Raw genomic sequence first — 19,229 nt, 5'->3', positions numbered from 1 at the left:
ACTGCCGTTCTAGAATTGCATTCCTGAATCAGGATGAACAAAACGAACGATCGCTACCGGATAGAAGTGCAGAAAGTAAGAGGGAGGCATCGAATCGGGGACTGAGCAATGCGGTCACTGGGACTGTAGGGGGCCCCCTACAATATGGATACCTATGGGAATGTTCAGCTTAAAGTGACGCTTACCGATAAAGTTTGCGGGGGGGATCGGGGCAGGCTGCGCTCCCTTTGGCCGGATTTCTGCAAGGGTCTTCTGTTTCTTCTTCTGGATCCGCTGGGGTATCACCGGGGAGTAATCCGGGAATGCTGCGGATAGTCGCGCGGCTCGCTTACCTGTGCGGCTGCTGCTCCGTCCTCTCCTCACATGTGCGACTTTTCTCCCCGTCTTTCTTGCGTTGCCACGGTTATCTCCAGCCGCCCGCCCCTCCGCGGATTGTGGGAGGAGGAGGTGATGGTGCGGCTTGTGATTTGGGGTGTCTCGCTCCTCCCGGGCTCTGGGTGGCTGTGATGCCGTCTTACTTCTTCCTCTCCCGCTCGCTGCTCAGCGTGTGCCGGGGTGTGGCGAGCTGCTTCGTGCTCATTACAATTTTCTCACGCTTTCTCGGAGTGCGGTAATGAAGGCAGCGAGCTTTAACTCTCCGTGTGCCAGGGGGCAGCACTAACCACCCGAGCCAGCTGGGAGCACGGGCACAGGGGGCAGCACTAACCACCCGAGCCAGCTGGGAGCACGGGCACAGGGGGCAGCACTAACCACCCGAGCCAGCTGGTAGCACGGGCACAGGGGGCAGCACTAACCACCCGAGCCAGCTGGGAGCACGGGCACAGGGGGCAGCACTAACCACCCGAGCCAGCTGGGAGCACGGGCACAGGGGGCAGCACTAACCACCCGAGCCAGCTGGGAGCACGGGCACAGAGGGCAGCACTAACCACCCGAGCCAGCTGGGAGCACGGGCACAGGGGGGCAGCACTAACCACCCGAGCCAGCTGGGAGCACGGGCACAGGGGGCAGCATTAACCACCCGAGCCAGCTGGGAGCACGGGCACAAGGGGCAGCACTAACCACCCGAGCCAGCTGGTAGCACGGGCACAGGGGGCAGCACTAACCACCCGAGCCAGCTGGTAGCACGGGCACAGGGGGCAGCATTAACCACCCGAGCCAGCTGGGAGCACGGGCACAGGGGGCAGCACTAACCACCCGAGCCAGCTGGTAGCACGGGCACAGGGGGCAGCACTAACCACCCGAGCCAGCTGGTAGAACAGGCACAGGGGGCAGCGCTAACCACCCGAGCCAGCTGGGAGCACGGGCACAGGGGGCAATGGCTTCATCATGCGCGCCGCGGCCCGGAACATCGCATGACTGCTGATTGTTAATAAAGAATTTTCAATTAAAAAAATTTACTTCCCCCAAGAACTTCACCGTCCTGACCCCACGAGAGTCTCCACTTCCGTCATAGCTCTAGAGCTGGTGTCATGTATAGCAGTGTTATTATGTGTACATTGTATGTAATATATGGCAGTATGATCTGTACACTCTATGTAATATATGGCTGTATGATCTGGACACTGTATGTAATATATGGCAGTATGATCTGGACACTGTATGTAATATATGGCAGTATGATCTGGACACTGTATGTAATATATGGCAGTATGATCTGGACACTATATGTACTATATGGCAGTATGATCTGGACACTGTATGTACTATATGGCAGTATGATATGGACACTGTATGTAATATATGGCAGTATGATCTGGACACTGTATGTACTATATGGCAGTATGATATGGACACTATGTAATATATGGCAGTATGATCTGGACACTATGTAATATATGGCAGTATGATCTGGACACTGTATGTACTATATGGCAGTATGATATGGACACTATGTAATATATGGCAGTATGATCTGGACACTGTGTAATATATGGCAGTATGCTCTGGACACTATATGTACTATATGGCAGTATGATATGGACACTATGTAATATATGGCAGTATGATCTGGACACTGTATGCACTATATGGCGGTATGATCTGGACACTATGTAATATATGGCAGTATGATCTGGACACTGTATGTAATATATGGCAGTATGATCTGGACACTGTATGTACTATATGGCAGTATGATCTGGACACTGTATGTACTATATGGCAGTATGATCTGGACACTGTATGTAATATATGGCAGTATGATCTGGACACGATGTAATATATGGCAGTATGATCTGGACACTGTATGTAATATATGGCAGTATGATCTGGACACTGTATGTAATATATGGCAGTATGATCTGGACACGATGTAATATATGGCAGTATGATCTGGACACTGTATGTAATATATGGCAGTATGATTTGGACACTGTATGTAATATATGGCAGTATGATCTGGACACGATGTAATATATGGCAGTATGATCTGGACACTGTATGTAATATATGGCAGTATGATCTGGACACTGTATGCACTATATGGCGGTATGATCTGGACACTATGTAATATATGGCAGTATGATCTGGACACTGTATGTAATATATGGCAGTATGATCTGGACACTGTATGTACTATATGGCAGTATGATCTGGACACTGTATGTACTATATGGCAGTATGATCTGGACACTGTATGTAATATATGGCAGTATGATCTGGACACTATATGTAATATATGGCAGTATGATCTGGACACGATGTAATATATGGCAGTATGATCTGGACACTGTATGTAATATATGACAGTATGATCTGGACACTGTATGTAATATATGGCGGTATGATCTGGACACTGTATGTAGTATATGGCAGTATGATCTGGACACTGTATGTAATATATGGCAGTATGATCTGGACACTGTATGTAATATATGGCAGTATGATCTGGACACTGTATGTAATATATGGCAGTATGATCTGGACACTGTATGTAATATATGGCAGTATGATCTGTACACTGTATGTAATATATGGCAGTATGATATGGACACTGTGTATAATATATCGCAGTGTGATCTGGACACTGTATGTAATATATGGCAGTATGATCTGGACACTGTATGTACTATATGGCAGTATGATCTGGACACTGTATGTAATATATGGCTGTATGATCTGGACACTATGTAATATATGGCTGTATGATCTGGACACTGTATGTACTATATGGCAGTATGATCTGGACACTGTATGTACTATATGGCAGTATGATCTGGACACTGTATGTAATATATGGCAGTATGATCTGGACACTGTATGTAATATATGGCAGTATGATCTGGACACTATGTAATATATGGCAGTATGATCTGGACACTGTATGTAATATATGGCAGTATGATATGGACACTATATGTACTATATGGCAGTATGATATGGACACTATGTAATGTATGGCAGTATGATATGGACACTGTATGTAATATATGGCAGTATGATCTGGACACTATATGTAATATATGGCAGTATGATCCGGACACGGTGTGCACTATATGGCAGTATGATATGGACACTGTGTATAATATATCGCAGTGTGATCTGGACAGTGTATGTAATATATGTCAGTATGATCTGGACACTGTGTGCACTATATGGCAGTAAGATCTGGACACTATGTAATATATGGCAGTATGATCTGGACACTATGTAATATATGGCAGTATGATCTGGACACTGTATGTAATATATGGCAGTATGATATGGACACTATAAAGCAGTATGATATGGACACTATATGGCAGTATGATATGGACACTAGATGTAATATATGGCAGTATGATCTGGACACTGTATGTATTATGTGGCAGTATGATCTGGACACTATATGTAGTATGTGGCAGTATGATCTGAACACTGTGCACTATATGGCAGTATGATCTGGACACTATATGGAATATATGGCAGTATGATATGGACACTGTATGTAATATATGGCCGCATGATCTGGACACTATATGTAATATATGGCAGTATGATATGGACACTGTATGTAATGTATGGCAGTATGATATGGACACTATATGTACTGTATGGCAGTATGATATGGACACTGTATGTAATGTATGGCAGTATGATATGGACACTGTATGTAATATATGGCAGTATGATCTGGAGAGTGTATGTAATATATGGCAGTATGATCTGGACACTATATGCACTATATGGCACTATGATCTGGAGAGTGTATGTAATATATGGCAGTATGATGTGGACACTGTGTGCACTATATGGCAGTATGATCTGGACACTGTATGTACTATATGGCAGTATGATCTGGACACTATATGCACTATATGGCAGTATGATCTGGACAGTGTATGTAATATATGGCAGTATAATCTGGACACTGTGTGCACTATATGGCAGTATGATCTGGACACTATATGCACTATATGGCAGTATGATCTGGACACTGTATGCACTATATGGCAGTATGATCTGGACACTCTATGTAATATATGGCAGTATAATCTGGACGCTGTATGTACTATATGGCAGTATGATCTGGACACTGTATGTACTATATGGCAGCATGATCTGGACCCTAAATGTAGTATATGGCAGTATGATCTGTACACTGTATGTAATATATGGTGGTATGATCTGGACACTGTATGTAATATATGGCAGTATGATATGGACACTGTATGTAATATATGGCAGTATGATATGGACACTGTGTGCACTATATGGCATTATGATCTGGACACTGTATGTAATATATGGTAGTATGATATGGACACTACGTGCACTATATGGCAGTATGATATGGACACTATATGTAGTATATGGCAGTATGATCTGGACACTATATGTAGTATATGTCAGTATGATCTGGACTGTGTATGTAATATATGGCAGTATAATCTGGACACTGTATGTACTATATGGCAGCATGATCTGGACCCTAAATGTAGTATATGGCAGTATGATCTGTGCACTGTATGTAATATATGGTGGTATGATCTGGACACTGTATGTAATATATGGCAGTATGATCTGGACACTATATGTAATATATGGCAGTATGATACGGACACTATGTACTATATGGCAGTATGATATGGACACTGTATGTAATATATGGCAGTACGATATGGACACTATATGGCAGTATGATATGGACACTGTATGTAATGTATGGCAGTATGATATGGACACTGTGTGCACTATATGGCAGTATGATCTGGACACGGTGTGCACTATATGGCAGTATGATCTGGACAGTGTATGTAATATATGACAGTATAATCTGGACACTGTGTGCACTATGTGGCAGTATGATCTGGACAGTATGTAATATATGGCAGTATGATCTGGACACTATATGCACTATATGGCAGTATGATATGGACACTGTATGTAATATATGGCAGTATGATATGGACACTATATGGCAGTATGATATGGACACTGTATGTAATGTATGGCAGTATGATCTGGACACTGTGTGCACTATATGGCAGTATGATCTGGACAGTGTATGTAATATATGACAGTATGATCTGGACACTATATGTAATATATGGCAGTATGATACGGACACTATATGTACTATATGGCAGTATGATATGGACACTGTATGTAATATATGGCAGTATGATATGGACACTATATGGCAGTATGATATGGACACTGTATGTAATGTATGGCAGTATGATCTGGACAGTGTATGTAATATATGACAGTATAATCTGGACACTGTGTGCACTATGTGGCAGTATGATCTGGACAGTATGTACTATATGGCAGTATGATGTGGACACTATATGCACTATATGGCAGTATGATCTGGACAGTGTATGTAATATATGGCAGTATAATCTGCACACTGTGTGCACTATGTGGCAGTATGATCTGGACAGTATGTACTATATGGCAGTATGATGTGGACACGGTGTGCTCTATATGGCAGTATGATCTGGACACTGTATGTACTATATGGTAGTATGATATGGACACTGTATGTACTATATGGCAGTATGATATGGACACTGTGTGCATATATGGCAGTATGATCTGGACACTATATGTAGTATATGGCAGTATGATCTGGACAATATATTTAGTATATGGCAGTATGATCTGGACACTGTGTGCACTATATGGCAGTATGAGCTGGATACTGTATGTAATATATGGCAGTATGATATGGACACTATGTACTCTATGGCAACATGATCTGGACACTGTGTGCACTATATGCAGTACGATCTGGACACTATATGCACTATATGGCAGTATGATCTGGACTGTGTATGTAATATATGGCAGTATAATCTGGACACTGTGTGCACTATATGGCAGCATGATCTGGACCCTATATGTAGTATATGGCAGTTTGATCTGGACCCTATATGTAGTATATAGCAGTATGATCTGGACACTGTATGTAATATATGGCAGTATGATCTGGACACTGTATGTAATATATGGCAGTATGATCTGGACACTATATGTAGTATATGGCAGTATGATCTGGGCACTGTGTGCACTATATGGCAGTATGATCTGGATACTGTATGTAATATATGGCAGTATGATCTGGACACTATGTACTCTATGGCAGTATGATATCTGATATGGACACTGTGTGCACTATATAGCAGTATGATCTGGACACTGTATGTACTATATGGCAGTATGATCTGGACAGTGTATGTAATATATGGCAGTATGATCTGGACACTATATGCACTATATGGCAGTATGATCTGGACACTGTATGTAGTATATGGCAGTATGATCTGGACACTATATGCACTATATGGCAGTATGATCTGGACACTGTATGTAGTATATGGCAGTATGATCTGGACACTATATGCACTATATGGCAGTATGATCTGGACACTATATGGCAGTATGATCTGGACACTGTATGTAATATATGGCAGTATGATCTGGACACTATATGGCAGTATGATCTGGACACTGTATGTAATATATGGCAGTATGATCTGGACACTGTATGTACTATATGGCAGTATGATATGGACACTGTATGTAATATATGGCAGTATGATCTGGACACTATGGCAGTATGATCTGTACACTGTATGTAATATATGGCAGTATGATATGGACACTGTATGTAATATATGGCGGTATGATCTGGACACTGTATGTAATATATGGCAGTATGATCTGTACACTGTATGTAATATATGGCAGTATGATCTGGACACTGTATGTACTATATGGCAGTATGATCTGGACACTGTATGCACTATATGGCAGTATGATCTGGACACTGTATGTACTATATGGCAGTATGATCTGGACACTGTATGTAATATATGGCAGTATGATCTGGACACTCTATGTACTATATGGCAGTATGATCTGGACACTGTATGCACTATATGGCAGTATGATCTGGACACTGTATGTAATATATGGCAGTATGATCTGGACACTGTATGTACTATATGGCAGTATGATATGGACACTGTATGTAATATATGGCAGTATGATCTGGACACTATGGCAGTATGATCTGTACACTGTATGTAATATATGGCAGTATGATATGGACACTGTATGTAATATATGGCGGTATGATCTGGACACTGTATGTAATATATGGCAGTATGATCTGTACACTGTATGTAATATATGGCAGTATGATCTGTACACTGTATGTAATATATGGCAGTATGATCTGTACACTGTATGTAATATATGGCAGTATGATATGGACACTGTATGTAATATATGGCAGTATGATCTGTACACTGTATGTAATATATGGCAGTATGATCTGTACACTTTATGTAATATATGGCAGTATGATCTGGACACTGTATGTAATATATGGCAGTATGATCTGGACACTGTATGTAATATATGGCAGTATGATCTGTACACTGTATGTAATATATGGCAGTATGATCTGTACACTTTATGTAATATATGGCAGTATGATCTGGACACTGTATGGTGGTATTATTTATTTTACTATTGGGCAGTATTTCCATATATTTAACTTATTTCTAAAAAATTATATAATCCTGGTATATACCCACCTCCCTGACATTGGTTTTACCTCTGTGAATTGAAGAACATTGGAGAATAATCCATCCGCACAGTTCAGAATTTCCAGGTTCGGTTCTGTGACAGGTCCCTGGAAATATGTAATGTGTAATCCGAAGCCTGGATAATAGTTATCACATGTATATTACGTGATGGGGAAGAAAACGATATCACACATTATAGTCCTTGATACAGCTGCTCAGCAGAGAGTATCACATAGGATAGGGTTAGCTACACCGCTCAACCGACATAATCCCACAATATGTAGGATTAGATACATGGCTCAGCAGACAGTATCACACAAGATAAGTTTAGATACACCAGCTCAGGAACATGCTGCTCCGTTGATCCCTTAAAATGACATCTGGAATCTCATCCTTATCCTCAAGTCACCTTTGCTTTTATTCAGATCTCAATTTAAATCACATTTTTACGTCACTAGTCACATCCAGAGCTGCAGAATTCCGCTACATGCCCTTAGGAACAGGTTGTAGTTTCTATACGTTACTGCTCTAGCTGTGTACCTAACAGTGTACTGAACTCCCATTCTGCACAGCGCTCTAGAAACAGAAAACCAACAGATTTCTGCATGCAGCTCTGGAGGTGACTGGAGGTTGGGGCTCTGGGGCAAAATAACTTTTACTATAGACTCTAAAAATCAAAAACAAGTCTATCTCTGCGGCAAAAATGTAAATCAGAAAATATATGTCACAATGTATTCTGGAAACTTTGACCGAGTCACCGGAACAATTCTCTTAATGTTTTTCGACTTTTGCTGAGAAAACTTGATAAGATCTGAACCTGCTCAGAAAACCTTGTGATATAAAACCCGAAACCAGCAACTTACGACCAAAATAAACCCCAAATATCGGATCTCACAACAACTCTGACGTAGCCTCTCTGGCCCCCACTAGTCACTGATCAGCCACAAAGCCTGTACACTACTGCCTCCTGCTGGACAAAACAGAAAATGCATGTTGACCTTACAATTGCCCTGTTGACCTGATTTAAAGGGAAACTCTGCTAACAGGCCAGGCTTTACATTGTACTTGAACATTAGGGAGCCCGTCTGACTCCCTAATAAATAATTTTGCATTCGTATGGGCTAGTTATATCCTCTCCTGAAATACTCTGTGCTGCTGAGAAGACGGCTTTACATGAAGATACTGCTCTGGTCACATGCAGCTCTCTTCTCACTGACATCATCACATGAGAGGAAACATCACTGCCCTCACAAGGTCAGCACACGCCTCTCCTAAAACACTCTGCGCTGCTGTGAAAACTTAAATGGTCATTCATTGCTTCAGAACAGGATGTATCAACATAAGACGAAGAATAGAACAATAAGAATAAGATTACTACGTACACACCAAGTGATTAATGTCGTGTTTTGTATACAGCTACCTGGCCTGTTTAGTCCGCTTTCGGTAACATAAACACACAAGATACAAACACGCCGCACACCCACGCACAGCGCACACCTCCGATAATAGATCTCACGCTGGTAACACGTCAACAGTAGTGCACACTCGTGTCACACACTCAAAGCACAAGAGCGGGGGAGAATAAGTACACTTTACCACCACCTGGTGGCGGAACGTAAAAAGACGTTCTGTAATGATTCACGAAAAAGGAATTTTTTGTGAAATGGCTGATAACAGGGAACAATAAACTGCAAAACTTTTTATTAAACTCCGCCTCTTCCCAGCCTTAAATGGCAGATAACAGGGAGTAATAGATTGTATTCACCTGTGCTACAGTCAGCCTCTCCCCATCCTGAAATGGCTGATAACAGGGAAAATGGAAGATGGACTGAAGGGTTAATTTTCGCTACTTTACTTCACAGTCAGAAAGTTACATGACAAATTTCTGATTTCTTGCAGCCACCACTAGGGGGAGCTCACTGCATTCAGATTTATACAGCTCCCATTGAAGTCAATAGCAAATCCATCTTCAGTGAGCTCCTCCTAGTGGCGGCTGCAGGAAACCAGAATTTGACCATGTAACTGGCTTTGCGGGGGATTTGGAGCTCTGTGTCAGGGAATGGAGCTCTAGCTCTTATAAAAATACAAAGAAAAACTGATCATATTGTGACATGTCACGAATAGTTACAATTCAGACCTTGAAAAACCCGTCTGTTGCTCTGACATATTGATGTGCCCCCTGATATGGCCGAACTGCTCATACAGGAACCATTCACAAACACTTCTGGTCTTTCTATGGAGACTCTGGATGACACTTCTCCTCTGCTCTATTTCCACGACCACATGATCCCTTCTGCAGCCAATTAGCCGTTTCAGTCCCAAAACTTGGGGGAGGAATGATGATAGAGATTAACGCTGTGCAATACACTTAAGACACCACAAGGTGGCAGTCAATGATGGAAGCATAGGATATATTCCAATCAGCCATTTTGGAGGCTATGGAGATCTGCCTCTGGTCACCCAGTTGGATGCAAGTTTACATAGGCTCTACCCTGCTCTCTCTTCATGTCTGTTAGTCTTGTGTTGGACCAACACTTGAAATATCTGGGCCCATATAGTGAATGGTCAGGTCCACATGGGCTCCGTCCCAAGTCTCCCGTCCCCCCATTTGTTGGGCACCCTACCTATCCAGTACAAAATATTTGGGGAATTATTTACTACGAGAAGGACAACTGTTCCTTTTCTACCTCTGGGCTCATGGCGGGCAGATAACGGGCGGACAGGTTCATCATCCTGACGGGGATTACCGCGACATTCTTGCTCAGATCCGGGTGATAATCTCTCGGTGAAGTCCTCAGGGCTGGGGACAGATTTAGCTTCTTATTGCCTGGAAACAAAACTCTGCGACCTTTGATCTTTCCTAAAAACCGCGCTCCGCACCCTTCATGCGCGCCACGTCTAGTCATCACTTCTCTCTCGTCTGTCAACATGCCCGCTGCTGATCTGCCGGCACCCACACACGTGCCCAGCGTGGCATGCAGCTGCCTCAGAGTCCCATAATAACCCCATAACATCCGCCCGCAGCGTTCATTATAACCTTATTACAGCTCTTGGTAATTATCACGGTCTGGTTAGAAATCCTTCACGCTTTTCAGATGTTTATTAGTTATAGCGACTTCTCGGGAAAGCTGGGTGACCACTATATGGCTGATATTACAGGGGTTGTCACTCAGCTTTACTAGAGCCCTGACCAGCACAAATATAAGAGAGAGGGAGGCGTTATTGCATAAATAGTCTAGGAGAGCTGTGTGACCACTATATAGTTATTACACGGGTAAATCACACAGCTTTACTAGAATCCAGATCGGCACAAATAGAAAATAGGGGGTGCGTCGTTGGATAAATAGTCCCAGGAATCTGGGAAAGTTGGGTGACCACTTATATGGCTGATATTACAGGGATTGTCACTCAGCTTTGCTAGAGTCCTGTTCGCCACAAATATAAGAAAGGGGGGTGCATCATTACATAAATAGTCTTAGGAATCTGGGAAAGCTGGGTGACCACTATATAGCTGATATTATAGAGGCTGTTATCCAACTTTACTAGAGTCCTGATCGGCACAAATATGGAAGAGGGGTGTGGGTCGTTGGATAAATAGTCTTAGGAATTTGGGAAAGTTGGGTGACCACTTATATGGCTGATATTATTGAGCCCGTGACCCAGCTTTATTAGGGTCCTGATCGGCACCAGGAGGGGGGGGGGCTGCTCCACTGCATAAGTAGTCTGATTTGCCATTCAGGAGTCTAGGAAGCCTGGGTGACAACCGCTGAGGAGGCCATATTGTTTGTCACCCAGCTTTCCCAGCCTCGGATATAATTAAGAAATAGACACATTTTTTTACGACTTGACAGAAGACGACTCAAGATGCAAAGATACCAACGGAGCATTTTAATGAGCTTTCAATGACACAAGTGGCTGCATTCGTTCCGGCAATGGTCGTCATAGCAACCATAGACAGTGAAATTCCTTTAATCCGGAATTTCATAATCCAGATATCCTGATAATCCAACATAGAACACTACGAAAGACTTGAATTTCATAGACTTTTTTTTATAGACCATCCAATTAGAATATCTGATAATCCGGCATGAATAAGGTCCCATTGATGCCGGATTAAAGGAATTTTACTGTATTCTTATTCTAGATGTGGCTACCAAACAACAAGCGCATCGTAGGAAACATCCTGGCATTATTCATTATTTTATTTTTTTACCGAATAGTGACTTATTTTAGTTTTAGAATGCACAGAAGTATTAATATCTACATTTACTGTGCACATATACGAATATACAAAAACATCCATTTCTACAGATGTAGCAGAGCCGAGTTTAGGACCTATATGGTTTGTATGGTGAGATCGCTCGGTATAGTATGAATACATCATGGGCATGTTAGCATGAGAACCACCACATAGTCCTTCCGTACCTATCATTAGGTTCCTGTGGGCCCTAAAGAGCAGGGGCCCCAACTGGTACAGCAACCACTGTACGCTCTGTAGTTAGGCCATTGATTCATGGTGATATCGTGATGGCAGGTAGATCGTCATCGTCTTTGTTCGGAGAGCTGTACACCTCAAGAAGGTTTGTTGACTGATTCGGCTCTGCTACATCTGTGTATACACATGATCTTCCTTGTTAGATATCAGAGTCCCGTAATGCCCGCACTGCCCCTAGTTTAGGTCATCCATAGTTTTAGATTAAGTCCATCAATATTTTTGGGTCTAGGCTTGGACGGTGAAGAAAACCATTTTGAAGGAATACGCCAAATCTACGACATATGCCAAAAAGTTAATGCAGGTCAGGATGGTGATGCCAACTCCATTGTCCCAGATACAGGGGTAACCTCGGCACAAGTCCCGGCTTGGAACCTTCTTGAAAAAATACAATGGCCATATGACCACCACGGTGATGTACAATGCCACTGCCAAAATGTTGAACCCGATGAGGACTCTCTCGATATTCACGGGTATCATCGCCAAGAGGCGCCCTATGGTTAGAAAGATGATGAGTGTAGTGATGATGAAGCAGATGGAGTACACCGCCACGGACCACTGAAGTCCAGCATACGGATAAGACCCGGGAAGAAGGGAGAAGATGATGCAGGCCACATAGGCCTCAAAGACCTTCAAGAGTCCCGGCACGGTGGACAGGAATCCACTTATCTCCCCAGGTTTGGCTCGAGTGAGGCCCACCTCAATGGCATAAGCAAAGAAGCAGAGGATAGACATGGCGGTGGCGGCTCCACGACATGCGCAGTTGTGTCCACTGAGTCCACTGCAACCGCCGTGTAGGAAGATGGAAGGATACATGATGGAGGTGGTGAAGAGCATCAACGAGGCCAACATGGAGAAAGCCGACGTGAAGTCTTCCCAAGAGATGGGGATGGCACCGTGGAATCCACTAAACTCCAGAACAACGATTAAGATGGTCATGATGAAGGCTAAGATCCACGTGAACATGCTCCAGGCGCCATATTGGCTAGGGTACGCGTTTACACTGGCCACCAAACTGAAGGCCGTACAGGAGAAGAAGATCTGGAAGAAGCGTAGGATATACAGGGGAGAGATCAGATCGCGGAAATTCATCCTCGCGTTGAGTGGAACACTGCGTGGAGATGAGGAGAGTGGTTGTAGGAATATTCCTTGGAGTTAAAGGATATAGTTGTAGGAACAGTCCATGGAGATGAAGGATATGGTTGTAGGAAAAGTCCCTGGAGATGAAGGATATGGTTGTAGGTACAGTCCTTGAAGATGAAGGATGTGGTTGTAGGAACAGTCCTTGAAGATGGAGGATGTGGATGTAGGAACAGTCCTCGGAGATGAAGGATGTGGTTGTAGGAACAGTCCTCGGAGATGAAGGATGTGGTTGTAGGAACAGTCCTCGGAGATGAAGGATGTGGTTGTAGGAACAGTCCTCGGAGATGAAGGATGTGGTTGTAGGAACAGTCCTTGGAGATGAAGGATGTGGTTGTAGGAACAGTCCTTGGAGATGAAGGATGTGGTTGTAGGAACAGTCCTCGGAGATGAAGGATGTGGTTGTAGGAACAGTCCTCGGAGATGAAGGATGTGGTTGTAGGAACAGTCCTCGGAGATGAAGGATGTCGTTGTAGGAACAGTCCTTGGAGATGGAGGATGTGGTTGTAGGAACAGTCCTCGGAGATGAAGGATGTGGTTGTAGGAACAGTCCTCGGAGATGAAGGATGTGGTTGTAGGAACAGTCCTTGGAGATGAAGGATGTGGTTGTAGGAACAGTCCTTGGAGATGAAGGATGTGGTTGTAGGAACAGTCCTCGGAGATGAAGGATGTGGTTGTAGGAACAGTCCTCGGAGATGAAGGACGTGGTTGTAGGACAATCAGATTATCGAGATCCCTTTGGATCCATGACAGTCACTTCTCCTTTGACTGGCGGCACCTAAAAAATAAAAAAAAGGATAGAAATAGTCATTTATGATCAACTAAACCAGACCAACAGAACCAGTGATATATTTGAGGCATTCTGTGCCCCAAACCTCAATGCTCTTAGAAATTAAATTCCAACATTATATCACGGTGGCCAATTCATTGCCTTAGCAGCTTAGCTGGGATCCCATAAGGTACTTTACTTTGCTGCATTGCATTGTGAGGGATGTAGTGTACTTTCTAGAACAGACTATGTCCTACATCTCCCACAATACACTACAGCAGAGCACGCTTTGTAAAGTCACTAATGTCAGCAGGGGGCAGTAGTGAGATGTTAGGCACATGGCCCTCCTCCTGGGGTATACCAGATCTGCCGGCGGATTCCTGATCCATCATGGGGCACCACCCTTGCCGTGGTTGAGTCACATTACAGGACTCCTTTGTCTTGAGCCTCGATCATTCCTTCTCCTTTGAGATCGTCCTGAACGCTTTCCAGTTTTTGAGTCTTTTTGTTTGCCCAGGACGCCACCCTACTGTTGGCGGAGATAGATAAGATCGGCTTCCGCTCTCTGCCCTGGCTTTCTATTCAGATAGGCAAAGGTTCGTTTGTTTCCGCAAAGTTGTCGGTTGTCGTTGAGAAATTTCAATTAGCCACTTCTTCTTTTTATACAATGCGGCTCTTAAAGGGAAACTCCAGGAAGAAAAAAAATGGCGTTTCCGATAGTAATAATCCACTGGTGGCCGCTCAGGTTCCATAATGACTGATTTCTTAGCTGCTCTATTTGTAAGAGGTCAGAATATCTCCGGCTCTTCTCATAGTAACAGCAGAGACGGCCCACGGGTGACTACTCCGGCTCTCCATGCCACGACATTGCCGCTCACATGTAAGAGAAGGCGCGGAGGAGCCTGGCCACGTGTTCTGAGCACTTCCAGCACTGTTGCTATGGAGATAGAGATGGAGGCCAAGACCCAGCACTGGGCCGCAGATTATCTACTTTATCTACTTTAGGGGAGGGGGCAGGAGAAGGGGCTTTCTGTTTATGGGGTATTAAGATAGGACTAGCTCAGCGGAGTTCAATGTAAGGCTATGTTCACACACAGTGAGCAAAAACGTCTGAAATTACGGAGCTGTTTTCAGGCGAAGTACTCGGGTTTTTCGCGGCGTCCATTACGAACGTAATTGGAGCTGTTTTTCAATGGAGTCAAAGAAAAACGGCTCCAAAAACGTCCAAAGAAGTGAAATGCGCTTCTTTGACGCGGGCGTCTTTTTACGCGCCGTCTTTTGACAGAGACGCGTAAAATTACACCTCGTCTGAACAGAACATCGTAAAACCCATTGCAGGCAATGGGCAGATGTTTGCAGGCGTAATGGAGCCGTCTTCTCAGGCGTAATTTGAGGCGTAAAACGCCCGAATTACGTCTGAAAATAGGCCGTGTGAACAAACCCTAATATACACGCTACCACACGACACTACGAGAAACGCGCTGACAAAAATCGGACGCGCTTCTAGCGTATTCTCGGCTGGTCACAGGAATCAGAGGAGGATTTATTTAAGATATTTGGAGTAATTTGTGCCAATTTTGATAAAAGGCGCACGTCTCTTAATACATTTGGCGCATTGTGAGCTCGGTCACTGTAGAAATCACAGCAGGCGTAAATTTGCAACTCTCTCAATTCGCTCTCTCAATAAACATGGCCTAAACTACGTTTACTTTTCTCGTTATTTTCCGAAATGTGACGAACAATGAGAAAAATGTCGATTTTACATCAAATTTTTCACACTTCACCATTTTTTTGGGACGTTATAAGCCCAAAAATGGCGTAAACTGCTTTGTAAACGAGGGCCATCGGGGTGTGTTTTATCAAGCGATGCCATAGAAATGTGGAGGTGTTGCCCATAGCAACCAATCAGAAAAGAAAGCAGTAACCTGATTGGTTGCTATAGGCAACTTCCCATGTTCCAGAGCACTGATCTGTGAGGGATTGTTTGCTGGATTGATTGGTCATGTCTGTCCTGTATCCTGCATAAGCAGAGTAGACATGGCCAATCAATCCAGCAGCGAGCGCATGTAAACACAGAATCCCCAGCCCCCACGGACCCCTAGATCACAGTCCTGCGCCTGAATTTTAACACGACGGACCTCATGTATCTAAACCGTCACGGAGCAAATATCGCCAAAATCTGAACGACGCTAATTGTCCGTAATGATCATTGTTCTGTGTACATGAGCAAAGCCAAACTGGTGAAAAAAAACGTGAAAAATGTAGGCGCAGGGTCCCTTTAAGGCTGAGGCGCCTCTTACCTGCGGGTCACGTAGTAAGGAGCACTTAGTGGGTTTCCATGCCAGGAGCTACAGCATGGTTAATGGTTGGCACTGCCAGCTGGACCTTCGCTGCGTGGCCGTTGAGCCGGTGCCCGGTTTTGCAGACTTTAGAAATGTAAATTCTGTGAAGTTGCTGGAGACATTTTACGGCAGGATGTCGTCTTCTCCGTGCTGAATGGGGCAGTGGTGCTGGCAGGGCGTGTAGTGAGCGTGCACCAGTGACCGCCCTCTGTAACTACAGGTGATACTTTGTATTCCAGAATCACACCCTGCTCGCCCACAACACTCCCCTCCCCCACTGTACACGAAACATGAAGAATTTCACGCAGTGGTATCTGGTTGTAATGGAGATTAGGTCATGTATCTAAGCTCCCGTATGGGGGTACTGAGGGCGCTTTCTATGAAATCCCAGTCAAAGACGAATTCCGCCATTCCTTAGTAATATCTGTTTGTGGGAAAGCTGGGTGACAATCAAGATGGCCGCCATTACAGCTCGCAGGCGCCAAGTTATGCAGTAGCGACATCCCGGGCACCCATATAAGCTGCACTACAGAAGTCTACAAGAGCCGGGTGACAAACACCTGTGGGAGCTGTAATGGCGCCATTGTCACCCAGCTTTCCCAGAAACCGCTCGACTTCATCAGGACAAATCTTCAGATAATATCGAGTCATTTTTATTTTAAACTCTAGTCACCTCCAGAGCTGCGTTCACAGACTAGCTGACTTCCCATAACGCGATGTCCTCCGGCGCATTGCATTGTGGGAGATGCATAATGTAATACTTTACAATGCCTGGTAGAAACGCTACATCTCCCACAATGCAGCACAGCTGTGCATGAAGTGGACAGACACTGAGCCAGCAGGGGGTGTAGGAGATTTAGATCTTATACAGCGCAAACAGCAGAGTTGTGAATGCAGCTCTGGATGTGACTGGAGTATAATTTGATTCAAGATGAGGAAAGAAACAGATTTGCAAAGGTACTTAACGTTTTATTTAGGTTTGAAGTTGTGAATATTTGCGCTGGAGCCCCCCGGGTTGGGGGATGGTGAGGAGTTGAGGTCGTTGTACAATATTTGTACGAACCCCCATAATGAGTGTATATATGACCTGACCAGTGTATAAATCTTTTTTTTGGGGAGCCTCCGTCAAGTTTTTCAATGAACTGGGTGACAGTTTTTCAATAGTTGATAAAGTTTCTGGGACAGTTTTCACCCAGCTTTCCCAGACTACTGAATGTCAAATCTGCCTTTTCATGCAGCAGGACAGGAGCAGGAGATCCGCCACTACATTACCTGTCCGGGATGGGGGCGCTTTTAAAAGAAATCGTAGGTTTTTCTAGCTTTTCACTCCCAGGCTTTGATAGATCAGACATTGCATTCAATTCAGTGTAAAACCTGAGGAGGTGGAGCCACAGAGAGCAGGAAGGGGCGGGGAGAAGGAGCAGGAACTATGCAAATCTATGAATCCTGGGTGACCCTGTGACTAAATCATAGCCCCATAGCTCCAGAAAATGGCTGCTGAAAGAAGAGTTGTCAGCACAAGTAAATGTAGAGTTTTGACCAGAGATGAAGAGCCGTGTCCAACATAAAGGAGGACACCGACGACCCAGGACGACATGACTGACCAGGGATCTACCCTGACACCGGGACAGGATTCGATATAGAAGCTCAGCAAGCAGTATTACAAATGAGAGGCTTAGATACAGTGGCTCAGTAGACAGTATCACACATGAGAGGCTTAGATACAGTGGCTCAGTAGACAGAATCACATATGACAAGATAAGATATATGAGCTCAGCAGACAGTATCACACATGATAGGATTAGATACAGTGGCTCAGCAGACAGTATCACACATGATAGGATTAGATACACAGCTCAGCAGACAGTATCACACATGATAGGATTAGATACACTGGCTCAGCTGACAGTATCACACATGATAGGATTAGATACACTGGCTCAGCAGACAGTATCACACATGATAGGATTAGATACACAGCTCAGGAGACAGTATCACACATGATAGGATTAGATATAAGGCTCTGCAGACAGTATCACACATGATAGGATTAGATACACTGGCTCAGCTGACAGTATCACACATGATAGGATTAGATACACTGGCTCAGCAGACAGTATCACACATGATAGGATTAGATACACAGCTCAGGAGACAGTATCACACATGATAGGATTAGATATAAGGCTCAGCAGACAGTATCACACATGATAGGATTAGATATAAGGCTCTGCAGACAGTATCACACATGATAGGATTAGATACACGGCTCAGCAGACAGTATCACACATGATCGGATTAGATACACAGCTCAGCAGACAGTATCACACATGATAGGATTAGATACACAGCTCAGCAGACAGTATCACACAATAGGCTTAGATACACAGGTAAGAAGACTGTATCACACAAGATAGGCTTAGATACAGCAGCTCAGCAGACAGTATCACACATGATAGGATTAG

The 19,229-nt window shown here is 44.0% G+C and overlaps 3 protein-coding genes across 3 annotated transcripts in view; 1 reads left to right on the top strand and 2 right to left on the bottom strand.

Annotated features, from left to right (window-relative positions):
* Window positions 1–805, bottom strand: part of LOC142655983 (cytoplasmic phosphatidylinositol transfer protein 1-like) — a 46,756-nt gene extending 45,951 nt beyond the window's left edge. Inside the window, exon 1 of the mRNA XM_075830764.1 lies at window positions 333–805. The gene's annotated coding sequence lies outside the window, so the exon portion shown is untranslated. The remainder of the gene's footprint in view (window positions 1–332) is intronic.
* LOC142656537 (nmrA-like family domain-containing protein 1) overlaps window positions 1–19,229 on the top strand; it is a 396,968-nt gene that overhangs the window by 214,903 nt on the left and 162,836 nt on the right. The gene's annotated exons all lie outside the window — the stretch shown is intronic.
* LOC142656536 (myeloid-associated differentiation marker-like) lies at window positions 12,206–13,623 on the bottom strand. Its single transcript, XM_075831467.1, has one exon. The coding sequence runs from the start codon at window positions 13,603–13,605 to the stop codon at window positions 12,742–12,744; it is 864 nt and encodes a 287-aa protein (XP_075687582.1). The 5' UTR covers window positions 13,606–13,623; the 3' UTR covers window positions 12,206–12,741.

The sequence above is a fragment of the Rhinoderma darwinii genome, chromosome 6 (genome assembly GCF_050947455.1).
Source record: "Rhinoderma darwinii isolate aRhiDar2 chromosome 6, aRhiDar2.hap1, whole genome shotgun sequence".
NCBI classification, from domain to species: Eukaryota; Metazoa; Chordata; class Amphibia; order Anura; family Rhinodermatidae; genus Rhinoderma; species Rhinoderma darwinii.
The sequence above is the reverse complement of the archived record's forward strand: the minus strand, read 5'-3'. Positions and strand labels throughout refer to the sequence as shown.

Coding starts and splice junctions, on each gene's coding strand:
- LOC142656536 (XM_075831467.1), bottom strand. CDS start 13,605: ATGAATTTCCGCGATCTGATCTCTCCCCTGTATATCCTACGCTTCTTC.